Below are 15201 nucleotides of genomic sequence, written 5' to 3' on the forward strand. Positions count from 1 at the left end.
TGGCGGTCTCCGTCGGCGACGGCGACTCCACAGCGCCTCGATTCCCGAAAACGAACGGGCCGGCTAGCGTACCGACGCACGTCGCGGCAGAGCAAACAGCGACAAATCCCCGTGTCAGGATCAGGATTACCCCATCAAACATACAGTACATAGCCTCCCGTCGCATGCACCAGACCGCGTGTGCTCTGCCCAGGTCACGCAGCATCCGATGCCCGCCCGCTCGTTCACGGCGGCCGCGCTCGGCCGACATGGCCCCGTGATCGACCGGCACAGTGTCCGCGTCCGTGTCCGTGGCACCGCCCGCGCGCGCGCGCGCACGGGCAGGAGAGGAGAACCCGGCGCTCAATTTCAGGGGCTCGTGCCGCTCCCATCCAAACGCAAAGCCCCGGCCACTGCTACATTGCACACAGTGGTAAAGCGACAAGCCGGGGCGGCCGGAGCCGGTAATTTTCCCGGACCAGACCAGGCTGGCGGGAGGACGAGGGATTACCAAAGCCCCACAGCGAGAGGGACGGACGGACTACGGACTACGGGCTAGCTGGATTAATTGCATCGCCAAAGATCTGCATTTGCATTTGCGTCTCGCGGCGGTACCACTACTGCCAGTTCGTGGTACTAACGTCCATGGTTAAACTAAACCAGAGGCCAAAGATCACGAGATTCTTTCGGCCTCGTGCGTGCAACGGTGGAGGTGGTGCGTGGGCGAGGTCACGGGCAGGAAGCAACGAATGTTTTCTTCACCCGGCCGTCCGTCGTTGGTTTTCCTCGACCCGGGCCTGGCACCGGCATCCGCATCGGTTTCGTGCTGCCTGGATCACCGCCGCTTTCGCCTTTAGATAATAAATTCTGCTGCTAGGGTGGGCTCTCTTTTTAGGGTGCGTGATTTACATTTACCTGTCCCTGCTGCTACTTGTACAAGTACTGGTACTGTACTGTACTGGTACTGGTGGTGTTTGGTGCCTGCCTTGGCCGCCTCCTCCTCCTGGGCAGTGGCCACCTTCCCCTCCTCCTCCCCCTCCCTCGCGCTGCTCTTCCCTACACCCTCCCTGGCTCCCTCCCTCCCCACAAGGGCCCGCGGTTGCTCATGGCGTGCTACCCGAATGGCGGTCAGGCTCCCTCCTTTTCAGCCGCTCTAGGGGCTTCTTGCGGGTGCGGCTCCGCGACTGCTGAACCGAGGTGGCTGTGATCCCCTTGCTTCTGCGGCAGCTCTGGCTAGGAGCTTGTGCGCGCGCGTGGCTTCAGGCGACGGCGAGATGCGGCGTCTTGCTTGCGCGGTGGCGCTGCTTCTCGCTTCCCTTCTTGGATCCACAGGTGAGCAAAGTTCAGCATTGCGCAAGCTTCGGCTTTCTTCTCCTCTTACCCCAGGTTCCATGGCGTGGTTTGTTTGGGTGGGAAATTGGGGATCAGCTCATGTCTAGCTGCTGGGCAATGCGAATGCTTGCTTGTTTCTCCATGATATTTCCACCCCTTTCCCCCCTCGGTTGAGCAATTTGAGGCGGAAACCTGCGGATTCAACAATTTTTCTTCCAAATGCGCAGGCTGGCCAGCTGATCTGCTGCCAGGAAACCGCGGTTCACAGTTTTTTATTCAGGATTTGAGCAAACCACAGGAGAGCTTTCTGAAGCGCATGTGCTCCTTGCTTCTGAATTTTCATCAAGAGGGGCGGCGCAATGTCGGCGTCTTGGCATTTCGCGTTCCCCTGTCTTTGGCTGTCACCGCAACTGCGAGCCACTTTAATTGCGTCGCATGTGCTTGCTGCCTCATCTACCTGTGTTTTTTGGCCGTGATATCGCAACAACAATTAATAATTTTTGGCCGCATGCGTCGGATGATGCATCACTATGTGCCATTTTCATGTTGCAAGCTTTCAATAATTGCTCTTGCTTTGCAACTTTTGTGCTGAAAAGACACTCAAGATTTGCCTCAGATAGCAACCTGTAGATTGTCCGATACTAAACTCATAGCTTAGTCATTACACAGTTAGTAGTGTACACTGCATACTTTACCTGCTCCTTGAACCTGTGTTCTTCACTCCACTCTAGGTACTGATCTGGCGCCTGCTCCCGGGGTTGGTAGTTCGCCTGTCGATCAAGGACAAGCTTCCAGTCCTCCTGGACCTTCCTCCGCCCTCGGTCCAGTGACTCTTCCAGCAGGTAGCTCTGAATTTTCAAAGATCATCAGGGACATTCATGTGCAGGCCCTTCCTTACATTGATCCTTTGCAGCACCCCCTACTTCATCAGCAAGTCCTCCCCTCCAGAAGGGGGCAGTTCCGGCTGAGCCGCAGGCCGCACCGGCTCCGGTAGTCCCCCCTAAAGGTAGCTCACATTCAGTCAGATATGGCATTTCCAATCCTGATATGTGCATCACTAACTGAATCTTATGTAGGTTACAACGCGCCTCCTCCGATTGAGTCTGCGTCGCCTCCAGTAGTGTCCACGTCTCCTCCAGCTGAGTCTGCACCTCCTCCGGTTGAGTCTGCGTTGCCTCCAGTAGTGTCCACGTCTCCTCCAGCTGAGTCTGCGCCTCCTCCGGTTGTGTCTGTGCCTCCTCCGGTTGAGCCTGCTCCTCCTCCTGCTGTCACTGAGGAGGTGCCCCCGGCAGCAGCTCCTCCGCCGCAAGCTGCAGCTGGAAACCCCACACCAATACTTCCTGGGTCACCTGCATTGCTACCTTCAGTTCAGGCTCCTACTCCATCTGTGGCTGTGAAGCCTAATCTGCCACTACCACCGCCTGCTTCGCTACCTTCAGTTCAGGCTCCGACTCCATCTGTGGCTGTGAAGCCTAATGTGCCACTGGCACCTCCTCCTTCACTACCTTCAACTCAGGCTCCTACTCCATCTGTGGCTGTGAAGCCTAATGTGCCACTAGTGCCTCCTGCTTCACTACCTTCAGTTCAGGCTCCAACTCCATCTGTGGCTGTGAAGCCTAATGTGCCACTAGTGCCTCCTCCTTCACTATCTTCAGTTCAAGCTCCTGCTCCATCTGTGGCTGTGAAGCCTAATGTGCCACTAGCGCCTCCGCCTTCTGTGAACAATCAACCAGGTACACCAATTGGATCAGGTATATATTCTGCTGGCAACGATTTATAAGCTTAGGTTCCCGAATTCTTGATGTGCCAAAAGTTCATAAAAATCGTGCAAATATGTTCCTTCCCTCATTATTCACTCCTGCATTCTCCCTCTCTAGGTAATGATGTCCCTCCGTATCCACCACCTGAAGGCATTTTCCCGGCAGTTCCTCCTTCCGCTTCAGGTAAATCACTTCCATAGGATGGATCAAATTTGACAGGTTGCATATGTTTTACCGTTTACCTTTCTTCTTAGTAGTTCCTCCGCAACATGTGAAACCTCCAATTTCACCACCTATTATCGCACATGCACCTCAACAACAAGCACAAGCTCCAAATGCTGAGCATAACAATAGTGAGTATTAAAAAAAATCTGCTGGTATTTCTTTGCCAATGTTCTTACATTCATTTGTTCTTAGATATTGAACTTCATGTTTATTGTAGGAAACACGGCACCCCCAGCAAATACTTCCCCTCCTGCAAGTGGTAAGAACCATGACATTCAACGTGCATCTCCACCAAAGGAACCTAGTACTGCACCGGTTCACAAATCACCAACTAGAGGTAATCTCAAAAAATTAAATAAAATTGGCAGCTTGTTTGTGAAAGACAATGTATCTTGACTACTGAAATTCCTGATTTCAGGGTTTGCGCCTGCAGCAAGTCCTCTGCCCCACAACACAAATATGCCTACACTCCCGAGGAATGCATCAACGGTTCCACATGCTCAACCCCCATCGTTAGGGGTAGCTCCTAAGCCAGCACCCACTGGCAGATCTCATCCTCCGACACCAACGAAAGGAGAACGCCCATCATTTTCCCCATCTTACCCACCACCCCATGCTCAAGGTTCAGCATAATGCCTCTTGAAAAACCTAGCTATTATCTATTGTGAGTGTTAAGATTCTCAAAAGTTCAGTGTTATAGGTCCCGATGTCTCGCGAGCTCAACCTCCACAGCAGGTTGGGGCTAAAAGGCAAAATCATCATGCACCTCCACCGATGATTCAAGGTAATGGTAGTTATTCCTTCTATAAAACATTGGTTTCATTTTCTAACAAAAAAACATTGGTTTCATTTCATAGTACTAAGACTTTCATTGTTTTTCCTGTCCAGGCCATCCAAACCTCCATGTGCATCCTCCATCTCCTCCACCAGTGTCACCAAAGGGCCCCTCTAATGGCAGCAAAGGTACTTAGCCTTCTTACTTTGCCTTGTTTGGTATTCGTCTCCTGATTTCAGTACAGATATTTGAAACTTCAATCATTTTCAGGACCTCGTGTTTCTCCTACTCTTCCACCAATTCCTCCTGAAACAGATCCCAGAGCACCATCAACTCATCCTATTTGGGCATTGCCCCCACCACCACCTAATTTAGGTACATTTTTCTTTATGTATTCTAATATCTTTGTCCTTTCAAACTTTACATGCTGAATCTGTGCATATTGGGTAATACTGATGATTCTTACCTAGTGAAGCGTTAAAATGCAGATTGCAAATTGTTAGTGTGCCCAGAGCCTCTAACGGATCCACCCGCGGGAGCTCCATGTGCTTGTGTTCTACCAATTAAAGTTGGAATCCGTTTAAGTGTGGACCTTTATTCATTCTTTCCGTTAGTTTCGGATTTTGCTGACGAAGTGGGATCTGGGGTAAACATGGCACGGCGGCAGGTTCGTGTTATGGGTGCAAATGTGGCTGGCGATCAACCTGACAAGACAGTAGTTCTTGTGCATCTGGTACCAATGCATGTGAATTTTGATAAAGCTACTGCCTTGTCGACATTTCAAAGCTTGTGGAGCAAAAAGATTTCTCTCAAACCGTCAGTTTTCGGGGACTATGAGATTCTCTATGTTGTCTATCCAGGTATGCGTGCATTCTTTGCTTGTGTTCTTGGACTTTCTTATTTGGTTATTTGTAGTTGGTCAATGCTACCAGCTATTTTCAGTATACTGTAGTCATTTGATTGATCTCATAAACATCAGTGGATTCAGTGCGTCATGCTCATCATATCTCATTGTTAAGCATTTTGAACTTCTGCACTAAGAGTTTCACCAAAGATTTGTATTTTGTTCAGGGCTTCCTCCTTCTCCGCCTTCAGCACCAGCTGGTGCATTCGGCAACAGCAGAAATGCAAGGGCAATGAAGCCCCTGGGGGTTGATGTAGGAAGACCCAAAAGAAAAGTGAATGGGAGCGTAATTGCTATTGCTGTTCTATCCACTGTTATAGCATTGATTATTTGCACTGTGGCTGCATGGTTGCTGATACTCAGATTCAGGGATTCAGATGACATGGCTCAAGGATATCCACATAGTGCAATTCCAAAAATTTCCAGGTCTTCCGGTATGTGTACATGTCCTTCTAATATCTATAATCATATTATATTGTGATGTTACTTGCCTTAGCTGTTCGATTGACAGCAGAACAATAGCTGCACATTTTCAGCCAAGTGTCTCCAGTTCCAACTGGCTATTGAATTCAGCGTGTCCTATAGGCAAATATCTCCAGTAATGCCCTTTGGGAGGGAATACCGTATAGTTGGCATATTTTATTGTGCCACATGAGATACAGCCTTGGCCTCCGATGCAGCACATGCTTTCGAACATCCCATACGGAAAAACTGCACCCCATAGTTATATTTTCAATATTTTGTCCTGGTCGTATACACTAATTTGTACCTATAAAATAGGCATGTAAAGCCACGATGTTATCCTCGTATAATCCTTTCAGACCTCACCTGATGTGGGAGCTTCTAGCACTGGATCTGTCTTTATAGAAAATGGAAGACTCATTATCCCCGACCTTGGCACCATCCTTCATGAAATGTCTATCTTATTGAACTGGAAATTATTAATGTTGTGAGGATTAAATTAGCCACTGCCTCTAAATTCGAGCGCTATTCTCAAGTGTTTACTTATGGGATCATTGCTAAATTTATAACGGAGCATCTGTCTCTCAGCTCACTGAGAAAGTGTTACTTCCATGTGGATGATTTTGAAAGTTGATTCTTAATCTAACGGTTAATTCAGTAGCTGAAAATGTTAGAAAATAGGTTTAGAGATGTGCAGCTGGTCGCTCAAACATTTCTAGACACAAAGTTGCACAAACGTTTTTGTGCTATCGTAGACTTGATGATGTGCAACTTGGTTGACCCAGAAATAACAATTACTCAGGCGAGTGACAAATATCAAATCTGTATATGCCAAGCATATTTTTCAGATAATAATAGGTCAGAATGGAAAAATCAATTTTATTATTTTTCTCAAAAGGTCGAAAAGGGGATAAACCCAGCCTCTGCATCATTGTGATGCACACAGCCAACTTTTAGTAAAAGATAGTCCACATTTCAAATGCTAACCCACAGCGTTTATGGTAGCATTTCAGATGAGGCGTTTTCACTTCTGAACGTCCTGTATCATTTTGTTGTTAAAGTAATATATGTCCATTTTTACCAGCAACAAGTTTCCATCCTGAAACACCTCATGATTGCAGGGACATGTAACACACTTTTAGCTGGTCGCCGTAGTACTCAATCAGGTCCATCAAGTTCACTGGGGTCAAGTATGGCAGCATACGCAGGGCAGGCAAAGACATTCAAATTTGCTGAGATAGAAAAGGCTACAAATGGCTTTGACGATTCGTCGATACTTGGGGAAGGTGGCTTCGGATGTGTGTACCAAGGGACACTTGAAGATGGAACCACAGTTGCAGTAAAGGTTCTGAAAAGATTTGATGGCCAAGGTGAACGAGAGTTCTTGGCAGAGGTTGAGATGCTGGGACGCTTGCATCACCGAAATTTGGTCAAGTTGTTAGGCATATGCGTGGAGGAGAATGCACGGTGTCTGGTATATGAACTTATTCCAAATGGCAGCGTTGAGTCCCATTTGCATGGTAAGTATGTTATTGCAGATTTTACTCTGCCAGCATATAGAAGTGTCAACAGTTGATTGAAACTAATTACTTAATGTGTTGGCACATTGTAGGAGCCGACCGCGAGATAGCTCCACTTGATTGGAATGCACGTATGAAGATAGCCCTGGGGGCAGGGCGGGCACTAGCATATCTACATGAAGACTCAAGCCCTTGTGTGATTCATCGTGATTTCAAGTCAAGCAACATACTGCTAGAGCATGATTTCACACCAAAAGTTTCAGACTTTGGACTGGCCAGGACTGCGAGGGGGGAGGGGAACCAGCACATCTCCACCCGCGTCATGGGAACATTCGGGTAAGGACTATCTCCTCCTCAACGTCTTGGTATAGTTTTAAACATGGTATGATATTCTGTCTTTCTTCTCAGTTATGTTGCACCGGAGTACGCCATGACGGGCCATCTTCTTGTCAAGAGTGATGTATACAGCTATGGAGTCGTATTACTTGAACTTCTCACAGGTAGGAAGCCTGTGGACATGTCTCAGCCTGCAGGCCAAGAAAGCCTAGTCGCATGGGCTCGCCCATATCTGACAAATGTGGTGGGCTTGCGTCAAGCTGTTGATCCACTTCTTGGCCCTAATGTGCCACTGGACAACGTGGCAAAAGCAGCTGCCATCGCATCCATGTGTGTACAGCCTGAGGTTGCACACCGACCGAGCATGAGCGAAGTTGTGCAGGCCTTGAAGCTTGTCTGCAGCGAGGGTGATGAGGGTCTTGGTTCGGGAAGTTTCAGCCAGGAATTGGCGGCTCGTACGACAGCGGCTTACGATGTAACTGGCATGGAAGCGGAGAGGGTGCTATTATCTGAGATGTTTGGTTCAACGCCTGTCTTCACTCCAGCTGACGATTCAGGTTCTTTCCGCATGCAGTCCAGCTCTGGCCCCCTGATGACAGGCAAGAACAAGAAGTTCTGGCAGAGGATGCGAAACTTGTCGAGAGGTAGTATGAGCGAGCATGGCGCCTCGCCAGATTTTGAGACACACTCACAGTGTAGCAATAGGTGAGTTTTTCTTCTTCTGTCCAGCTTCCAGTCTCGACATGGATATTCAGATGACTGGACATAAAGAGTTTGAAGACCTAGTTTGTGTACATTATGCATGTGGAGATAAAAGGCTATATATATAGTTCAGGATTATCAGAGTACCTGTACAAGATCTGCTCAGATTTGGCTCTACATTTGGTTTGATTTAACGGGTTCTGCCGTACTGCTATGTGGCCATACACAGATACGCCTGCCTTCCGATTTGTAATGTTTCTCTTTTTTCGGCATGTCAGTTTGAGTTAGTTTGTTTTCCCTTTTGTTTGGTTAGCTGTTTGGTAGGAATTGTTAATGTATAGATTTGGAGTTTCGGACTACATTTTGCCATGTGAATTTCAGCTCCATGCACGTACACTAGCATTTGCTGCAATGAAGATGATAGCTTGTCAGTGTTGTGATTATTTGCTTCTTCACAATTCACAACTTGTTTTACCAGTGAAATTCTTTTCTGAAGAAACTATGCAGTCTAACTCTGTCAGGTCTTCTTTCTCTCCTCTAGTCAGATTGGATATACTCTATATGGTAATTTTTGCTGTGGAACTTGTTAAGAGCTGATGTATTTTGATTAGGAATCTTGGATCTGTGCATCTAAAAAATTCTGCAACATTCCAGGACACACCCTTCAGAATGCATGAGTTAGCTCTAAGGGCACCTTCTTTTCCTGAAAAATTTCACTTCATTTTCTAGTTGGGGATCAAAAGCTTCAGCTCTCACTTCATTTTTATTCTTTTGAATAGGGCACCTTCTTTTTCCTGAAAAGTTTAACCTCATTTTCTAGTTGGGGATCAAAAGTTTCAGCTCGATGTTGCAAGTTTCCTAACACCTTTTGTTCATTTCCCATCACAGTTTTTTTTTTGTTCTCCATTTCCCCTTTTCTGCGTGGTGTGAAACTGCTGTCATCACATTGTGATTACTGAATCATAATGTTTATTTAGTCCTTGATTAAACAGAGTGATACTAGCACAGACGGTTAGAAGTAGCAGAGCTAAAGACCTGGGGAATCAAAACCTGGATCTTGCCGTGAAAGGGACATGAAAAGATAATCAGAAGTGTTCAAAAAAGAGAGAAGATAATCAGAAAATTATATAAGAATGATAATGATGCAGTTCTAGGTGTATGGTCTAAAAAGAAGGCTGTTCTAGGTGGCGACTGGCTGCAGGTAGAAGCTCCCTGGGAAGAGATGAGGCGAGGGCAAACGGGGGGTGACAAAGCCAGAAAGAGACCGGCACTGAAATGCCCAGCCATTAGCTACAGCTAGGGTCCGAATCTGATGACACTCGCTGTCAGGAGTCGTTGTTAATCACACATGGAGTACGTTTTAAAAAGGATCCCACAGATTTTCTTTGCAGCTGTCAGGAATCCAAGATGCATGAGCTCACTGCTTACCTGATACTAGTAGTTTGTTCTGCTCTCTCGTTGAGGTCGCGGTTAACGCTCTGCGATGGCGATGTGTATGTGTGTGTAAGGTTTGTTGGATTTGGGGTTTCAGCGTGGAGAGGCCGAGGGGAACTGCGGGCCAGCGATGGATCAAGTGTTGGAGCCTGCGGGAGGACCAAAAGGAGCCGGAGACGGCGGCGACCGGCCGAATCGAGCCGGCGACGGCGACGGCGGAGGTGAGTCCGACCTCCGCCCGAGCCGGAGCTGGGCTCAGCCCACAACGCGTCTGCTTCCGTCCACCCCGCTCATCTAGAGCCCGGCCCAACCAAGGCCCAAGGCAGCAACGCAAACGAGTGCTGGATTCCCTTAGGCCCCGCTCGCTCCAGCGCGCTCCCCGCAGCTTCGTTCTTTCTGCTCACCCTCCACCCTAGCACGGCGCCGCACGGCCGCACCCTCACGCGCCGCTGGCACTCCGGCCCGGGCGCCAGCTCCAACCAGCGCTCGAACCTCGACCGGCGACCGACCAGCAGAGCTTCGCGCGGCCGTTCCCTCTCCCAGTCGTCGCCGCCACCGCCAAGCCAAGGGACGAGGCGGGGGCGGTGCGGCTGCCGCCGGAACCTCAAACCACTCGCTGCCTCTGAAGAACAGAACTTTGTTAGCAACCGGAGCAAAAACCAATCGATCAGCAAGCGCTGGAAGCGGCGGCGTGCGTGCGTGTGATTCAGCGATTCCCTCGCTCCCTGCTGGTAATTTCCTGTCTCCTCGCCTCTCCCTGCCCACTTGTGATGTCCGTCAGTCCCATGTGTCATGTCTGAGATGGATGCGTGCCAGTCTTGAATTTAATTCCAGTGTATAATAGAATTAAGCACTAAATTCGTAGTATGTTCAGCTCAAGCATGTAGGAGTAGTATTTTGTAAGCAATGTGAACAAGAGAAATGCAGTGTGGAGTAGCTTCTTTTTTTTAACAAGGGGGTGGTGCACAGTGCGCCGAATTTCATTTCAAACTGAGCTCAGATACATTGGACAGTATGAATGCTAAACCCAGGACAGTCTAAATTAACAAGCTTCCGAACGAAAGGACAACTAGATTGCCTGTGAGCTAGTTTTACGCACGCAAAGACAGGTTATGATCCGGACTTTGCGCCTGCTGGCATTTTAGTGTAGCTCTGCCACAGTAAGGCTCGAGTGCATGTGCACTTATTTTCTTGATCTTTGCCTACTCTTCTTTTCTGCTCCTTACATCAATTTGTATTGATTGAAATACTATGTGTATGACACCTTCTCATTTTGTTCTCTTTCATTGTACAGTGATGCGATGACTGCTTTGAGGGATTAGTCTGCACAATATTATGCTTTTCAACTTGCCAAGAGTCACAACACCAATTGCTGTACGGTGGTTCATCTCAGTTGCAAATGCAGCAGGCTTTGGTCGAGATATTTCTCCTGTTCAGTTCGCCACCCTGTTAAAGGAATGCAGGTCGGTGAATGCAGTCCATCAAGTTCACCAGAAGCTCATTTCTTCGGGTCTTCTTTCTTATCCAGCATCGTTGTTGGAAGTGTCGTTTCCACCTTTGCCATCTCAGCCGTATTTATCACCAAGATCTTTGGGTACTGGTGTCGTAGCTGCTTATCTTGCGTGTGGTTCCAAAGATGAGGCTCTCACAGCATTGGAGCATGTTGTGCCGTCTCCAGCTGTCTGGTGGAACCTACTCATCCGAGAACACATCAAAGAGGGCCACCTTGACCATGCCATGGCAGTATCTTGCCGGATGCTGCGTGCTGGAACCAGACCGGACCATTTTACTCTGCCGCATATACTAAAGGCCTGTGGAGAGCTACCCTCGTACCGTTGTGGTATCACATTACATGGACTTATATGCTGCAATGGCTTTGAGTCAAACGTCTTTGTATGCAATGCATTGGTGGCAATGTATGCCCGCTGTGGTTCACTGAAGGAAGCCAGCCAGGTGTTCGAGGAAATAGCTCAGAGGGGAATTGATGATGTCATATCATGGAATTCAATTGTTGCAGCCCATGTTAAACACAATAGTCCATGGACCGCGTTGGATATGTTCTCGAAAATGGCAATGATTGTCCACGAGAAGGCTACAAATGATAGGTCTGACATCATTAGCATTGTGAACATTCTTCCTGCATGTGCTTCTCTAAAGGCACTACCTCGAACTAGAGAAATTCATGGAAATACCATTCGGAATGGTACATTTCCAGATGTTTTTGTAGGCAATGCTCTGGTTGATACTTATGCAAAATGTGGTTCAATGAAGAATGCGGTAAAGGTTTTCAATATGATGGAAATCAAAGATGTTGTTTCTTGGAATGCAATCGTGACTGGCTACTCCCAAAGTGGGAACTTTGAGGCAGCCTTTGAGATTTTTAAGAATATGCGCAAGGAAAACATCTCAGCAGATGTAGTGACCTGGACTGCTGTAATTGCCGGGTATGCTCAGAGAGGATGTGGCCAAGAGGCACTCAATGTTTTCCGACAAATGCTCTTTTCTGGTTCAGAGCCAAATTCTATCACAATCATCTCTGTGCTGTCTGCTTGTGCTTCCTTGGGAGCATATTCTCAGGGTATGGAAACTCATGCCTACTCTCTGAAGAATCGTCTTCTATCTTTGGATAACCACTTTGGTGGTACTGGCGATGAGGAGGATCTCATGGTGCACAATGCTTTAATAGATATGTACTCAAAGTGCAGAATCTTCAAAGCTGCACGTTCTATATTTGACTCTATACCCCGAAAGGAACGTAATGTGGTGACTTGGACTGTGATGATAGGTGGGTATGCACAATATGGGGACTCTAATGATGCCCTCGAGCTTTTCTCACAGATGCTCTCGAAACCACACGCAGTTGCCCCGAATGCATTTACGGTTTCCTGCATTCTGATGGCCTGTGCACATCTGTCAGCCCTGCGTGTGGGTAAGCAAATCCATGCTTATGTGGTTCGTCAACATCAATATGAAGCATCTACATACTTTGTGGCAAACTGTCTTATTGACATGTACTCAAAGTGTGGTGATGTCGATACAGCTAGGTATGTATTTGATGGCATGTCACAAAGGAATGATATTTCATGGACATCAATGATGGCAGGATATGGGATGCATGGTCGTGGCAATGAGGCCCTGGAAATATTTGACAAGATGCAAATGGCAGGCTTTGTTCCTGATGATATATCATTCCTGGTTGTTCTATATGCTTGCAGCCATTCTAGAATGATTGATCGAGGCCTGGATTACTTTGACAGCATGAGCAGAGATTACGGTGTGGCTGCCTGTGCAGAGCATTATGCTTGTGTCATTGACTTGCTGGCCCGCTCCGGGCAGATAGATAGGGCATGGAATATGGTCAAAGACATGCCAATGGAGCCTACTGCAGTAGTCTGGGTTGCATTGCTTAGTGCGTGTAGAGTACATTCAAATGTAGAACTTGCTGAATATGCTCTTAACAAGCTAGTTGAGATGAATGCAGAGAATGATGGATCTTACACGCTCATCTCCAACATATATGCTAATGCAAGGCGTTGGAAGGATGTAGCCAGAATCAGAAACCTGATGAAGAACTCCGGGATTAAGAAGAGGCCCGGTTGTAGTTGGGTCCAGGGTAAGAAAGGAACTGCGTCTTTCTTTGTTGGAGATCGATCGCATTCTCTATCCCCTCAGATTTATGCCCTTCTGGAGAGACTGATTGATCGCATCAAATCTATGGGTTATGTCCCTGAGACAAATTTTGCACTCCACGATGTCGATGATGAGGAGAAAAATAACCTGCTTGCTGAGCACAGCGAGAAGCTTGCTCTCGCATATGGCCTCCTCACAACTTCCCCTGGTTGTCCAATAAGGATCACAAAGAACCTACGCGTTTGCGGTGATTGCCACAGTGCTTTCACCTACATCTCAAAGATTGTTGACCATGAGATCATTGTGCGGGACTCCAGTCGCTTTCATCATTTTAAGAATGGTGTGTGCTCTTGTGGTGACTATTGGTGATGGCTTCTGAGGCTGAAGCATGAACTGAAAGTGCATTCCAATTGGTTTTTGTACACAGAATGTACTAATGTACTTACCATTCTTTGCTACTGATTAGCCAATGAAGAGCTGAATAGTTTCTCCCCTCCATTGCAATTTTCTTTACAAATATTTCACAGTTCTCTTAAGAGGTATCACCTGGAGTCTTCATTTATTATGCTGATTTCATTAAAAATATTATGGAAATATACATATTTCTTGAGAAATGTGTTTTTGTCTGTCAGTACTTCAAACGTTGTTTTTGTCAGACCAAGTTATTTAAATTATCTGATACTCCCTCCATTCCTAAATATAAGTCTTTGTAGACATTCCACTATGGACTACATACGGATGTATATAGATGCATTTGACTTATATTTAGGAACGGAGGGAGTACATTTTAGAGGTTTATATTTGGTCATTAAAAGGCAAATTAATCATCATTGGTGGAATGCTTGACTGCCGTGCCTATCAAAATCATGAAAATAAGTTACTGTGTACCATTCCATTGTTCCTAAGTTTCTGTTCCAGATGGATTTTGCTCATCATAGGAGGTGTTACAGTGTTCTGCTGGAGTTCTCATGATTCTCATTAGATAACTGTTGGAAAAAAGAATGTTACAATTTTATTGTGCTAATAATACAAAATCTCAGGTTGCGACACAAGTACTATAGCAAAATCCATCTCACACTACATTGTATTTTTTTTCTGGTTGTTCATGTTTCACCTTGCCTGAGCTCGGTTGTCGTTCAGCGCCCCGATGTGCTCCAGTCTGGTTCTGACCTTATCAAGTTTTTGCCTTAACACAGTGATTTCATCTCTTGTGTTTTGAGCGGAGAAGTTTCTTAACAAATCAGGAAGCACTGATAAAAGAATCTGAAACAGAAGATTGACACAATTTCAGAAAGGTCATCCCACATTTCATTCTCAGGGTTTTCATTCACTTCCAATTCGATGAGAACATCAAATATGGCTGTTTCGGTCAAATTAGATGTTTCGATTAGTGGCCTCTCAACTATTAGTGGTCAGGTTAGTGGTCAGATTAGATACACCGGGCATGGAGATGGGGTGGCCTCTCAACTGGTTGAGGAAGAAACATCTACCTCTGTTCACAAACAGCAAACGAGAGAGAGAAAACATGTATTCAAAACTTGCTTTGGATATTCAGGAAAGCCGTTATTAGTCCCAATAAGATTTTCCAACAATAGTTCAGTTCATCCAAAGCTCATTCTGCTGCACTATAGTCGATTAGTCGCTCAGTTGGATAAAGTTAGACATCCCATTTTTGAAAACCAAGAACTTCTGATTATACTTGCATATAATAAGCTCTGTCTCATTATAAAAAAAAAAGCTCTATGTCTCAGTTATAGATCTGTACCGTTGGGAACGACAAACCTTTAGATTATGAAAGGGAGATTCACATGATTTGGCCCAATCTTTTGTCTACGCTATTTTTTTGTCCCTTCTCAGCTGACGTTGGCAAGATAACATTTCACGGTCTAATGAATCATCTGCTTATTCAGTGGGATGGTTAAGGTATTACATATGATTAAACTCTTCACCACTTAGCGTTCAATATAATTCTCTCAATCTCTCCTTCGATATAAGAATCCAAAGAAGTGTTTTCCTAGTCATCCTAAAAATTTTGTTTGGTCAACTCAGAGCCCCCATAGTTATATTTCTTTCAGTAATATGAACATCCAATATTAACAAATTCACCAGACCACAACACTAATCTTGTTGTGCGGCGTCCAC

At 46.5% G+C, this 15201-nt stretch overlaps 2 protein-coding genes across 7 annotated transcripts; both read left to right on the forward strand.

Annotated features, from left to right (window-relative positions):
* The first annotated feature begins 945 nt into the window (after positions 1 to 945).
* LOC119267192 (proline-rich receptor-like protein kinase PERK9) lies at positions 946 to 8438 on the forward strand. Of its 6 annotated transcripts, none has more exons than XM_037548539.1 (16): positions 946 to 1311; positions 2043 to 2153; positions 2225 to 2317; positions 2388 to 3062; positions 3189 to 3254; positions 3326 to 3424; positions 3514 to 3633; positions 3715 to 3918; positions 3997 to 4080; positions 4185 to 4259; positions 4342 to 4446; positions 4560 to 4931; positions 5143 to 5409; positions 6559 to 6957; positions 7050 to 7293; positions 7366 to 8438. In XM_037548539.1, exons 1-16 carry the CDS (start codon positions 1254 to 1256, stop codon positions 8000 to 8002), a joined length of 3609 nt encoding a protein of 1202 aa, XP_037404436.1. In that variant the 5' UTR covers positions 946 to 1253; the 3' UTR covers positions 8003 to 8438. The 6 variants fall into 6 exon arrangements, with proteins under 6 accessions (XP_037404436.1, XP_037404438.1, XP_037404440.1 ...); XM_037548541.1 differs by having other exon boundaries at positions 2388 to 3044; XM_037548543.1 differs by having other exon boundaries at positions 2388 to 3044; positions 3329 to 3424.
* A 1140-nt stretch (positions 8439 to 9578) lies between these two features.
* Positions 9579 to 13621, forward strand: LOC119267193 (pentatricopeptide repeat-containing protein At5g16860-like). The gene is made up of 2 exons (XM_037548546.1): positions 9579 to 10160; positions 10724 to 13621. The coding sequence occupies exon 2, from the start codon at positions 10765 to 10767 to the stop codon at positions 13426 to 13428; it is 2664 nt and encodes an 887-aa protein (XP_037404443.1). The 5' UTR covers positions 9579 to 10160; positions 10724 to 10764; the 3' UTR covers positions 13429 to 13621.
* Positions 13622 to 15201: the final 1580 nt, after the last annotated feature.

The sequence above is a fragment of the Triticum dicoccoides genome, chromosome 3A (assembly GCF_002162155.2).
Source record: "Triticum dicoccoides isolate Atlit2015 ecotype Zavitan chromosome 3A, WEW_v2.0, whole genome shotgun sequence".
In the NCBI taxonomy this organism is placed as follows: domain Eukaryota; kingdom Viridiplantae; phylum Streptophyta; class Magnoliopsida; order Poales; family Poaceae; genus Triticum; species Triticum dicoccoides.

What these genes read in the sequence shown, in the direction of transcription:
- LOC119267192 (XM_037548539.1), top strand. Translation starts at nt 1,254, where the DNA reads ATGCGGCGTCTTGCTTGCGCGGTGGCGCTGCTTCTCGCTTCCCTTCTT. An exon ending in TCCGGTAGTCCCCCCTAAAG is followed by an intron (nt 2,318 to 2,387) that starts GTAGCTCACATT and finishes AATCTTATGTAG; the next exon opens with GTTACAACGCGCCTCCTCCG. An exon ending in CCCACCACCCCATGCTCAAG is followed by an intron (nt 3,919 to 3,996) that starts GTTCAGCATAAT and finishes TCAGTGTTATAG; the next exon opens with GTCCCGATGTCTCGCGAGCT.
- LOC119267193 (XM_037548546.1), top strand. Translation starts at nt 10,765, where the DNA reads ATGCTTTTCAACTTGCCAAGAGTCACAACACCAATTGCTGTACGGTGG.